We start from the raw sequence: 12,434 nt of genomic DNA, 5'->3' as shown, positions 1-12,434 counted from the left end.
GTATAATTTAATACAGTTCCTGCAATGTCATGCTATGTAGGCCTAAACCTGAGAAAACATGTGATTCACGTAATTATTAAGTGTTGACAAAACGTTGAACATAATGTATAGCCAGCCTACTACTTCCAGACCAGTAAGAATATACATTGTTACACTCGGTGAATCTTAAATTCCATTAAAACAAATTTGATTTAACTAGGCAAGTCGGTTAAGAACAAATAATTATTTTACAATGACGTCCTACCGCTGCCAAACCCTCTCCTAACACGGACGACGCTGTGCCAATTGGTGCGTGCGCCGCCAATTGTGCTTTGGGACTGATAACGGCCGGTTGTGATACTGCCCGGAATCGAAACAGGGTTTTGTAGAAACACCTCTAGCACTGAGATGCCGTGCCTTAGACCACTGCGCCACTCGGGAGCCTATTGTACTACGAAGTGGACTGGATCGGTACATTTTGTATCAAATTCAATGCACAAAATGTTTTTGTATGTCAAATGTAGACAACCAGTAGCGGGCAGTGTTGCAAAGCTACAAAAACAAATGTCTGCACCATTTTCTTCCTGCTTCGTAGATAAACTTCCGGTCACAAGTTCCCCAGTTCTTTTCCGCCAGCCCAAGCCAACATGGTGGGTAATTTAACAAAGTTGAATACATCACAATCTGTTTCAATCCTTGTCTCTTATCAGTTCCAGACACGTCTACAAGCATATCAAATGTTAATTAAAATACGACATATTTTCACAGATATTTATTTGTGATTTGTTGCATTTTATTTACCAGTTTATTGTGTAGCTTCCCTAGCTTGTGAATGTAGCAAGCTAGCTTGCCAGTAGCTAGCACAAGATCTTTCAATCTAGTCACTGGTCTGCTAGCAAGCGGCACCACTATATCAACTAGCTGGCGAGTTGTGTTTACGACCCGTGTAGTACGTAGTCAATCTGTCCCTCGCGTCTGGTAAGAATGAGTTAGCTGGATATAGCTAAGATTGTTTTAGCTAGAAATGTTATTAGCTAACTAGCTGCTTAGCTAGCTATTTTGCCATCCATACCCGTGTAATTATTAACTAAAGTTATTTTATGTAAGTGGTCTTGTGGTGGTCTGCTAGCCAGCCAGGAATTAATGTTGGTTGATGTCAAATTCAGTTACTTGTCACTCAAGGAGTTCTTGCTAGCTGTCTGCTGTCCAGAAGAAACAGTTGGCACTATGCATCTAGCTAACTAGCTATGCAAATTCTGTTGAGTATTGTTCCTGTATTTGTGCTTTGCTGGGCTAGTTTGCATTAAGCTACCAGTTGTCAGGTTGAAACAATTCCAAGTGAACATGAATAATTGCAGTAATGATGTGTAGTAGTTACAGATATGCAATTTAGAGGTATTGTCTCAAGAAACTGGTGTGATTCTGCCGTTAATAAGCTGATGGTCTTCCCAACAGGGACGAGTCAGGACCAAGACTGTAAAAAAGGCCGCCAGGGTCATCATTGAGAAGTACTACACCCGGCTGGGCAGTGACTTCCATGTCAACAAGAGGGTATGTGAGGAGATAGCCATCATCCCCAGCAAGAAGCTGCGCAACAAGATCTCTGGGTGAGTGAATGCTCCAATACAAGCTTGGGTCACTTTCAGGCCTCAGACCACCCAATAACCACTTAATACCTCTGTCACATGATCCTGCTGACCCAAATCGTACTGTGCTTGCTCAGATATTTTCTTAACACATTGTAGTTTCCAGCACAGTTCCAGCGTCTGTGGCATATCCATAACCAGGCCAGTGCAGTACGGCTACGCTCAGTACTTTTAGAAGGGTGTCAGTCTGACCAAATGAAGGCTTGCTATTTTGTCGCCTCAAGGAGCTTGTGTTGCTGAACCACTGCAGGCTTCTTAGCTCCATGTCTAACATTCCTGTGTTAAATCAGGGGCTTTTTTGCTTTGTCTTAAAGACAGAATAATGTAAATAAAGAGTAAGCTGCTATTCTTGGTTCAGTTGGTTGGAGCTGGAGCGTGACGCTGGTAATGTCAAGGTTGAAAGGCTGTGGATTCAGTTCCTGCATGGATATCTTAATCATAATATACTTGTTGTGAACTGCTTTGAAGAACTCTGTAATAGATGTGTTGTGTTCCTGTATGTTTGTGCACATCTGTTGTTCAGTGGTTTAAGTTGTTATAAGTGTAATCCTATTATTTAAAGGACTAGTATTGGCTCAATAGTTGAACACTTGTGCTCACTTCATTCTCAGTGATAGTTGACCTCTAGTCTCCATTTCGAAGTCGGAGATATTTGGTCTGACTGTAGACAAGTGGTGTTTCAATATTGGGCTTGTTGCACATTTAATAATTGTCTGATCCCAATGTAGGTTATTTGCTTCCTGAGCCGTCATGCAGAAATTGGCTTTTTTCTTGTTGCAAATATACAAGTAGGTAAAAGCCTTTCTGATTGAAGTCTTATTCTGATTATCTGAGTGTTTGTGGCATTGTTTTGTTTGTTTTCTCAAATTGACCCAGCCTGCTTCTGGGGTGAGAGGTTGTCTTGGGAACATGAGACCCTGTGCCTCATTCCTCATCTGCTTGAGAACTGTCCCTGTGCTGTAGGTGTAGACCTAGTGGTTGTTGACCATAGTCGGTGATCTTTGCCACTTACCTATAAAAGGGATTGGAAAGAGACGCTGAAATTGTAGTGTCTGTTGGTGCCCACTTGGGCAACCCAATTCTGATCTTTTTTTTGCCACTAATTGGTCTTTTTCACATCAGATCATTTTCAAAGCTGATTGATACAATGTCAGTAAACCACTGCAAGGCCTCCCTGTCTAATCAAACATCATGAAACATGTTCGGGTTGTTTTACGGACTCGGTCTTAGTTATGTCACTCGTCAAACTATGATTAAGGGATTATTAGAGTCAGATGTATTGTTTTCAAGGCCAGGAATTAAGCTGTGTTGTCGTCTTAGGTCTCTCTTTATGTAGTGTTGTGTTGTCTCTTGTCGTGATGTGTGTTTTGTCCTATATTTTAATTTATTTTTAATCCTAGCCCCCATCCCTTTTTTGTCTTTTGGTAGACCGTCATTGTAAATAAGAATTTGTTCTTAACTGACTTGCATTGTTAAATAAAGGTCAAATAAAAAGATGCCCTAAATCCATGCGCTAGTTTACTGACCTCTGTCTACTCTATACTGTTCTGTTCTAATTACCCATCTGTGTACAGTACACCCTCAAGTGCTTATCTCTGTCATTGTTGGACATAACAGGCTGTAAAATCACCAGGAAATCAGCTCCGATTTTTTTTTATTTTGGAAATCTTTTCCCAAGTATTCCTACGCATAAATAGAGTCATATATGAGCCCAAATCTCACTATCGTCTGTGTAAAATGCCCCTTTTGTATGGTCTGTAATTCTCCCATGCGTGTCACCTCCCTAGGTATGTGACCCATCTGATGAAGCGTATCCAGAGGGGCCCCGTCAGAGGCATCTCCATCAAGCTGCAGGAGGAGGAGAGGGAGAGGAGGGACAACTATGTCCCAGAGGTCAGTGGGGTTCCTCGGTGGTTTACCTCCAAGCCGTGCATTTAGAGAGTTGGGACATTGAAGTTTCTGCGTTACGATGCATTAACATGACATTACAACATTCTATGGTAGCCTCGTTAGCCTCCAGATTTACCTTGCAGTTTGGTCCCTCATCTTGCTTCAGATAACTTGAGAAATGTCCTTGCTGATTGTGATATCTATAAGGTTGTAATTTGGTGCCTACCTGTATCGAAAGTGGCTGTGGCATGGTTGTTGCCAGGTCATTGATAATGCAGGAAGATGGAACTGACAGATTTTCCCTGTGTTTGTTGGGCCGTCTATCCCTCTCAAACCCTGTATCTTTCAGACACTCATGCTCGGGTCTATCTTGAGAACACTGGCTCCTGATAGGTTCCTATGAGATCCACTGTAAAGCTGATGGTCTTTGTTTGTGTCTTTAGGTGTCTGCTCTGGACCAGGAGATCATCGAGGTGGATCCCGACACCAAGGAGATGCTGAAGCTGTTGGTATGTTCAAAACCTCACTTCTCAGATCTCACTGCCTACCTACAGTCTTAGTCTAAACGTGATGTTTTCTTGTTAGGACGTGCTTGTGGATTGAGTACTCTGACCTCATCCAGCAACGATGTAGCCTCCTATCTCACACTGGACAGAATGTAAACACACACACTGGACATAACAGAGCAGAATGTAAACACACACACACTGGACATAACAGAGCAGAATGAAAACACACACACTGGGCATACCAGAGCAGAATGTAAACACACACACACACACTGGACATAACAGAGCAGAATGAAAACACACACACTGGGCATACCAGAGCAGAATGTAAACACACACACACACACTGGACATAACAGAGCAGAATGTAAACACACACACACTGGACATAACAGAGCAGAATGTAAACACACACACACACACTGGACATAACAGAGCAGAATGAAAACACACACACTGGGCATACCAGAGCAGAATGTAAACACACACACACTGGACATAACAGAGCAGAATGAAAACACACACACTGGACATACCAGAGCAGAATGTAAACACACACACAACAGAGCAGAATGTAAACACACACTGGGCATAACAGAGCAGAATGTAAACACACACTGGGCATAACAGAGCAGAATGTAAACACACACACACTGGACATAACAGAGCAGAATGTAAACACACACTGGACATAACAGAGCAGAATGTAAACACACACTGGACATAACAGAGCAGAATGTAAACACACACTGGACATAACAGAGCAGAATGAAAACACACACACTGGACATAACAGAGCAGAATGTAAACACACACTGGACATAACAGAGCAGAATGTAAACACACACTGGACATAACAGAGCAGAATGAAAACACACACACTGGGCATACCAGAGCAGAATGTAAACACACACTGGACATAACAGAGCAGAATGAAAACACACACACTGGGCATAACAGAGCAGAATGTAAACACACACAACAGAGCAGAATGTAAACACACACACACTGGACATAACAGAGCAGAATGTAAACACACACTGGACATAACAGAGCAGAATGTAAACACACACTGGACATAACAGAGCAGAATGTAAACACACACTGGGCATAACAGAGCAGAATGTAAACACACACACACAACAGAGCAGAATGTAAACACACACACATAACAGAGCAGAATGTAAACACACACAACAGAGCAGAATGTAAACACACACACACTGGACATAACAGAGCAGAATGTAAACACACACACACTGGACATAACAGAGCAGAATGTAAACACACACACACTGGACATAACAGAGCAGAATGTAAACACACACAACAGAGCAGAATGTAAACACACACACACTGGACATAACAGAGCAGAATGTAAAAACACACATGCACTGGACATAACAAGCAGAATGAATAAACACACACACACTGGACATAACAGAGCAGAATGTAAACACACACTGGACATAACAGAGCAGAATGTAAACACACACTGGACATAACAGAGCAGAATGTAAACACACACTGGACATAACAGAGCAGAAGAATGTAACAAGCAGAATGAAAACACACACACTGGACATAACAGAGCAGAATGTAAACACACACTGGACATAACAGAGCAGAATGTAAACACACACACATAACAGAGCAGAATGAAAACACACACACTGGACAACAGAGCAGAATGTAAACACACACACATAACAGAGCAGAATGAAAAACACACACTGGGCATAACAGAGCAGAATGTAAACACACACAACAGAGCAGAATGTAAACACACACACACTGGACATAACAGAGCAGAATGTAAACACACACTGGACATAACAGAGCAGAATGTAAACACACAGAATGTAAACACACACTGGGCATAACAGAGCAGAATGTAAACACACACACACAACAGAGCAGAATGTAAACACACACACATAACAGAGCAGAATGTAAACACACACAACAGAGCAGAATGTAAACACACACACACTGGACATAACAGAGCAGAATGTAAACACACACACACTGGACATAACAGAGCAGAATGTAAACACACACACACTGGACATAACAGAGCAGAATGTAAACACACACAACAGAGCAGAATGTAAACACACACACACTGGACATAACAGAGCAGAATGTAAACACACACTGGGCATAACAGAGCAGAATGTAAACACACACACACACTGGACATAACAGAGCAGAATGTAAACACACACACACAACAGAGCAGAATGTAAACACACACTGGGCATAACAGAGCAGAATGTAAACACACACTGGGCATAACAGAGCAGAATGTAAACACACACTGGACATAACAGAGCAGAATGTAAACACACACTGGACATAACAGAGCAGAATGAAAACACACACACTGGGCATACCAGAGCAGAATGTAAACACACACACACTGGACATAACAGAGCAGAATGAAAACACACACACTGGGCATACCAGAGCAGAATGTAAACACACACTGGACATAACAGAGCAGAATGTAAACACACACTGGACATAACAGAGCAGAATGTAAACACACACACACTGGACATAACAGAGCAGAATGAAAACACACACACACTGGACATAACAGAGCAGAATGAAAACACACACACTGGGCATACCAGAGCAGAATGTAAACACACACACTGGACATAACAGAGCAGAATGTAAACACACACACACTGGACATAACAGAGCAGAATGAAAACACACACACTGGGCATACCAGAGCAGAATGTAAACACACACACAACAGAGCAGAATGTAAATACACACACACTGGACATACCAGAGCAGAATGTAAACACACACACAACAGAGCAGAATGTAAACACACACACACTGGACATACCAGAGCAGAATGTAAACACACACACAACAGAGCAGAATGTAAACACACACACTGGGCTGGTCATAGGGATTAGTGCAGCATTGGAACGTTAATAAGTCGCTTCTGACCTAAAGACTGTAGCTCTGTACTTTTCCTGCTGTGTTAAAACCACTACAAGGGAGATTTCACAATATCGTCCGTGGCCAATAGAAATGTGTCTATCAGATTTAGATATGATAATTTTTCACACTAGTTTTGATGTGGTGAGCTACTTTAGTTAAGCACTGTTTCTCTGGTAGTGTTGATCACATTATTGCTCTGTATTACTGTTGCTCAACTACTTCTGCTGCCAAGTAATTGGTAGCTTTCCCAATACTGAGGACAAGTAGGACACTGGAAAGCTTTCCCCTCTTTGCTGGGCACAGTCAGTGTTATCTTCCTATGATGGACCTCAGAATGTAATGCTCGTTAAAGCTAGGTGAGGAATTGTTTGACTAAATCTGAAATCTTTCCTCTGTTAGGACTTCGGCAACCTGTCGAACCTGCAGGTCACCCAGCCTACCGTTGGAATGAACTTCAAAACACCCAGGGGAGTCTAGACACGTTTCATATCGCTGTCAATAAAGACAAGTGGAAAGGAAACACTGTAGCGGTCTCTTTTGCAAGGTCACAATCACACATTATCTTACTCGAAGCCTGGGATTCAATCACATCAAATGTTAACCAACAATAGCAGATCTCCCTTGTGGCTCAGTTGGTAGAGCATGGTGCTTGCCATGCCAGGGTTGTGGGTTTGATTCCCACACAGGACTAGTATGAAAAAGGAAATTAAATCATTATGCACTCAGGATAAGTGTCTGTTAAATGACTCAAATATAATACAAATAAAGTGGTCAGGAGGAAGAAGTGTGTTGGAGCCGTCAAATCATTGAGCAGCTTCGCCCCACTAGCGTTAAGTTCAGAACGAGAAAGTGTAGGATATATAGAAATAATTATGCTCACATTGACAAAATTGGGATGTATAGATTATCGAGCTGCATGGGATTTCTCTTCATTTGACTCCATACCGGCCGATAGCAATGTCCGTTTGTGGATTTGACAGCTCTAAAGCTGTTCCACTTCCGACACAACAACCGCTATGTGGATGTCGGCTAAAGCGGATCTGATTGAATTACAGCCCAGGGTCAAGATGCAATCCGATTGTGGGTAATAGACGTTGCATCTTTTACAGGCAATTTCCCATTGAACTGACCTATGCAGCGTTTACCGTGGATAAATTACCTTTAAAGCTGTAATGTCTATTACCTGTGATCGGATTGAATCCCAGGCTAAAACAATCACACAGCCTGCCTCCATCTCAATATTGTCTAAAGGTGTTTTCACACTGGGTCCCTTTCAGACAGTTTGAACTCCACCGGTTCCCTTCATTTTTTGTCCAGTGTGAACAAGTCAAAGGAACTTAGACCTCTCAAAAGTGAACCCGAACTGAGACCATCTCGAGTTCGGTTCACTTGAATTCCTCAGTCCAGTTCCCTTAATTAGGGCAATGTGAACACAAAGCTCCCCAGGTTGGCTTGTCATTATTCACGCACCACCCACTAGACTACTGCTTCCCCTGCCATAACCCCACCCACTAGACTACTGCTTCCCCTGCCATAACCCCACCCACTAGACTACTGCTTCCCCTGCCATAACCCCACCCACTAGACTACTGCTTCCCCTGCCATAACCCCACCCACTAGACTACTGCTTCCCCTGCCATAACCCCACCCACTAGACTACTGCTTCCCCTGCCATAACCCCACCCACTAGACTACTGCTTCCCCTGCCATAACCCACCCACTAGACTACTGCTTCCCCTGCCATAACCCCACCCACTAGACTACTGCTTCCCCTGCCATAACCCCTCCCACTAGACTACTGCTTCCCCTGCCATAACCCCACCCACTAGACTACTGCTTCCCCTGCCATAACCCCACCCACTAGACTACTGCTTCCCCTGCCATAACCCCACCCACTAGACAACTGCTTCCCCTGCCATAACCCCACCCACTAGACTACTGCTTCCCCTGCCATAACCCCACCCACTAGACTACTGTTTCCCCTGCCATAACCCCACCCACTAGACTACTGCTTCCCCTGCCATAACCTCACCCACTAGACTACTGCTTCCCCTGCCATAACCCCACCCACTAGACTACTGTTTCCCCTGCCATAACCCCTCCCACTAGACTACTGCTTCCCCTGCCATAACCCCTCACACACAGAACTGTTGTCCCAAAATGGTTTGAATATTTGATCTATAGGCTGAGAGCTTCATAAGCTGATAAGATTGTTGGGTTTGAATAGTGTGAGAAGACAACATATTTGGTGAGAATCAGAACTTAGGGAATGAAATCAATTCAGGCACTTAAAGGGGCAGTAGCCTAGATTGAAAATTGTACACCCAATTACAGCATTATTGAATCTGCAGTTATTCTATTTATTGTTGCCAATGTTAATAGTATCTTCTGATTACAATTGTTGCATCTTAACTCAATGCAATCTATTAGCTTGCAACATATAAGTAGGTTTATATATATATATATATAGCTGTCCGATAACACGTTCTGATGGAATGACTTGTCCTGCACTTTGTATAAACCGAGTGCATTGAGTGAATGTTCCTCTCTAAACATAGCAATGTGAATGCAAAGAGGACTGACCTAAAAAAAATAAAGTGAACTGGCAAAAGAGTTGAGTCATTCAAAGTCAGGGGCAGTGTGAATAGAGAACAGCTATTTTCCCCAAAAAATCCCCCTCAAGAGTTGACTTTAAAAGAACCGATCTCAGTCCTCTGAAGAGGACTGTTAAAACACCCTCAGAGGATCCATCTCATTATCTAGAAGAGGATGTGCCTTCAGACTTCATCCACGTTGTTACAGCCTGAATTTAAAGTGTTTCCCCTCGTCCATCTACACACTAACTAATAATGACAGTGAAAACATGTCTTTAGAAATATTTTCACATTTATGTAAGTATTCACACCCCTTTACGATGACACTCCAAATTGAGCATCCAATTTCCTTTGATCCTAGTTGAGCTGTTTCTACAACTTGATTGGAGTCCATCTGTAGCCAATGCAATTGTTTTGACATGATTTATAAAGTAACACCTGTCTGTACAAGTATAAGGTCCCACAGTTGACAGTGCATGTCAGAGCAGAAACTACCATGAAGTACAAGGAACTGTCCCTAGATCTGAGAGAATTGTGATGAGTCATATCTGGGGAAAGGTATAAAACAATTTCTTGTGTTGAAAGTTTCCAAGAGCAGTGTACTCCATAATTGGAAAATTTAAAAAAACAGAACTACTCAGACTGCCTAGCCGTCCGACCAAACTGAGCAATCGAGCAAGGAGGATCTTGGTCAGTGAGGTAACCAACAACAACACTACAGAGTTCCTTGGCTGAGATGGGAGAACGTCTACAGCACTTGACCAATCTGTGCTTGATGGGAGAGTGGCCAGACAAGTCACTCCTGAGAAAAAGGCACATGAAAGACCGCTCATAAGGCAAAAGACTGGTCTGAGACTACCAATGTAACACTTAGGCCTCAATGGAAAGCTCCAAAACCAGACACAGCTCTTGTGTAGTCATGGATACCAAGTGATGCCAGGCTTCCCCAAAAATGGATCTTTGCTCTCTGTTTCATCATTTTCCTTCAGTTCACAGGAGGCTGAATATCTCACAGGAGAAAGCATCCTCAAGGTTCACTGTTTTATTGTTCACGTTACTACTTCTGTTATGTCATTTGTGTTTCTCTTTTCAATTAAATAGTTTGTTTTCAACTCACTCAATATTGTAAGTCTGAATGCTAGGGGTTTGAGAGATGGCAAAGGGTTAGGGTTAGCACTTGAATAGAGAAACAAGAGAAAATATATAACTGCACTCAAAATTAACAATGTTTTGTGCAAGATCCCATTACAATATTCAGAACATTCAGAATTGTGTCCCTGTAATTGAGGATAATTTCCACTCAGTTTGTGATTCACCTGTGTCAATTGGAGAAATTAAAGGCTCTGAATTCAATGAAAAAAGGGAAATCACCTGACCCCGATGGCCTGATAGTTGAAATCACCTGGCCCCGATGGCCTGATAGTTGAAATCACCTGGCCCCGATGGCCTGATAGTTGAAATCACCTGGCCCCGATGGCCTGATAGTTGAAATCACCTGGCCCTGATGGCCTGATAGTTGAAATCACCTGGCCCTGATGGCCTGATAGTTGAAATCACCTGGCCCCGATGGCCTGATAGTTGAAATCAACTGGCCCCGATGGCCTGATAGTTGAAATCAACTCATGGCCTGATAGTTGAAATCACCTGGCCCCGATGGCCTGATAGTTGAAATCAACTGGCCCTGATGGCCTGATAGTTGAAACACCTGGCCCTGATGGCCTGATAGTTGAAATCACCTGGCCCCGATGGCCTGATAGTTGAAATCACCTGGCCCCGATGGCCTGATAGTTGAAATCAACTGGCCCCGATGGCCTGATAGTTGAAATCACCTGGCCCCGATGGCCTGATAGTTGAAATCACCTGGCCCCGATGGCCTGATAGTTGAAATCAACTGGCCCTGATGGCCTGATAGTTGAAATCACCTGGCCCTGATGGCCTGATAGTTGAAATCACCTGGCCCCGATGGCCTGATAGTTGAAATCACCTGGCCCCGATGGCCTGATAGTTGAAATCAACTGGCCCCGATGGCCTGATAGTTGAAATCACCTGGCCCTGATGGCCTGATAGTTGAAATCACCTGGCCCCGATGGCCTGATAGTTGAAATCACCTGGCCCTGATGGCCTGATAGTTGAAATCACCTGGCCCCGATGGCCTGATAGTTGAAATCACCTGGCCCTGATGGCCTGATAGTTGAAATCACCTGGCCCCGATGGCCTGATAGTTGAAATCAACTGGCCCTGATGGCCTGATAGTTGAAATCACCTGGCCCTGATGGCCTGATAGTTGAAATCACCTGGCCCCGATGGCCTGATAGTTGAAATCACCTGGCCCTGATGGCCTGATAGTTGAAATCAACTGGCCCTGATGGCCTGATAGTTGAAAGCACCTGGCCCTGATGGCCTGATAGTTGAAATCAACTGGCCCTGATGGCCTGATAGTTGAAATCAACTGGCCCTGATGGCCTGATAGTTGAAATCAACTGGCCCTGATGGCCTGATAGTTGAAATCACCTGGCCCTGATGGCCTGATAGTTGAAATCACCTGGCCCTGATGGCCTGATAGTTGAAATCAACTGGCCCTGATGGCCTGACAGTTGAATTCCATAGACAGTTTGAGTTACTAGAATAACTGATTTGTAATGTTTCAAGAATGCATCAAAAGTGGGGAAATGGTCTCCACTATGAAACAGGGCCTTATTTCATTGATTCCGAAGCCCGATGAAGACCCTTCTCTTATTGACAATTTGAGAACAATTACTGTATTAAATATTGATTACAAATTGATTGCTCTGGTTTATGCCAAACGATTAAAGGAATAGATACCATTATGAGACTCAAACAGGATTTAT

At 43.3% G+C, this 12,434-nt stretch overlaps 1 protein-coding gene and 1 non-coding gene across 2 annotated transcripts; both read left to right on the top strand.

Annotated features, from left to right (window-relative positions):
- Positions 1-608: 608 nt before the first annotated feature.
- Positions 609-7,717, top strand: LOC124018099 (40S ribosomal protein S17-like). The gene is made up of 5 exons (XM_046333373.1): positions 609-629; positions 1,435-1,586; positions 3,413-3,518; positions 3,959-4,024; positions 7,391-7,717. Exons 1-5 carry the CDS (start codon positions 627-629, stop codon positions 7,466-7,468), a joined length of 405 nt encoding a protein of 134 aa, XP_046189329.1. The 5' UTR covers positions 609-626; the 3' UTR covers positions 7,469-7,717.
- LOC124018116 lies at positions 3,740-3,867 on the top strand. Its single transcript, XR_006835573.1, has one exon. It is a non-coding gene; the product is annotated as a small nucleolar RNA SNORA71 (small nucleolar RNA).
- Positions 7,718-12,434: the final 4,717 nt, after the last annotated feature.

Source organism: Oncorhynchus gorbuscha, unplaced genomic scaffold (genome assembly GCF_021184085.1).
Source record: "Oncorhynchus gorbuscha isolate QuinsamMale2020 ecotype Even-year unplaced genomic scaffold, OgorEven_v1.0 Un_scaffold_390, whole genome shotgun sequence".
NCBI classification, from domain to species: Eukaryota; Metazoa; Chordata; class Actinopteri; order Salmoniformes; family Salmonidae; genus Oncorhynchus; species Oncorhynchus gorbuscha.
Note: the sequence above shows the minus strand (reverse complement) of the source record. Positions and strands in the feature narration are given on the sequence as shown.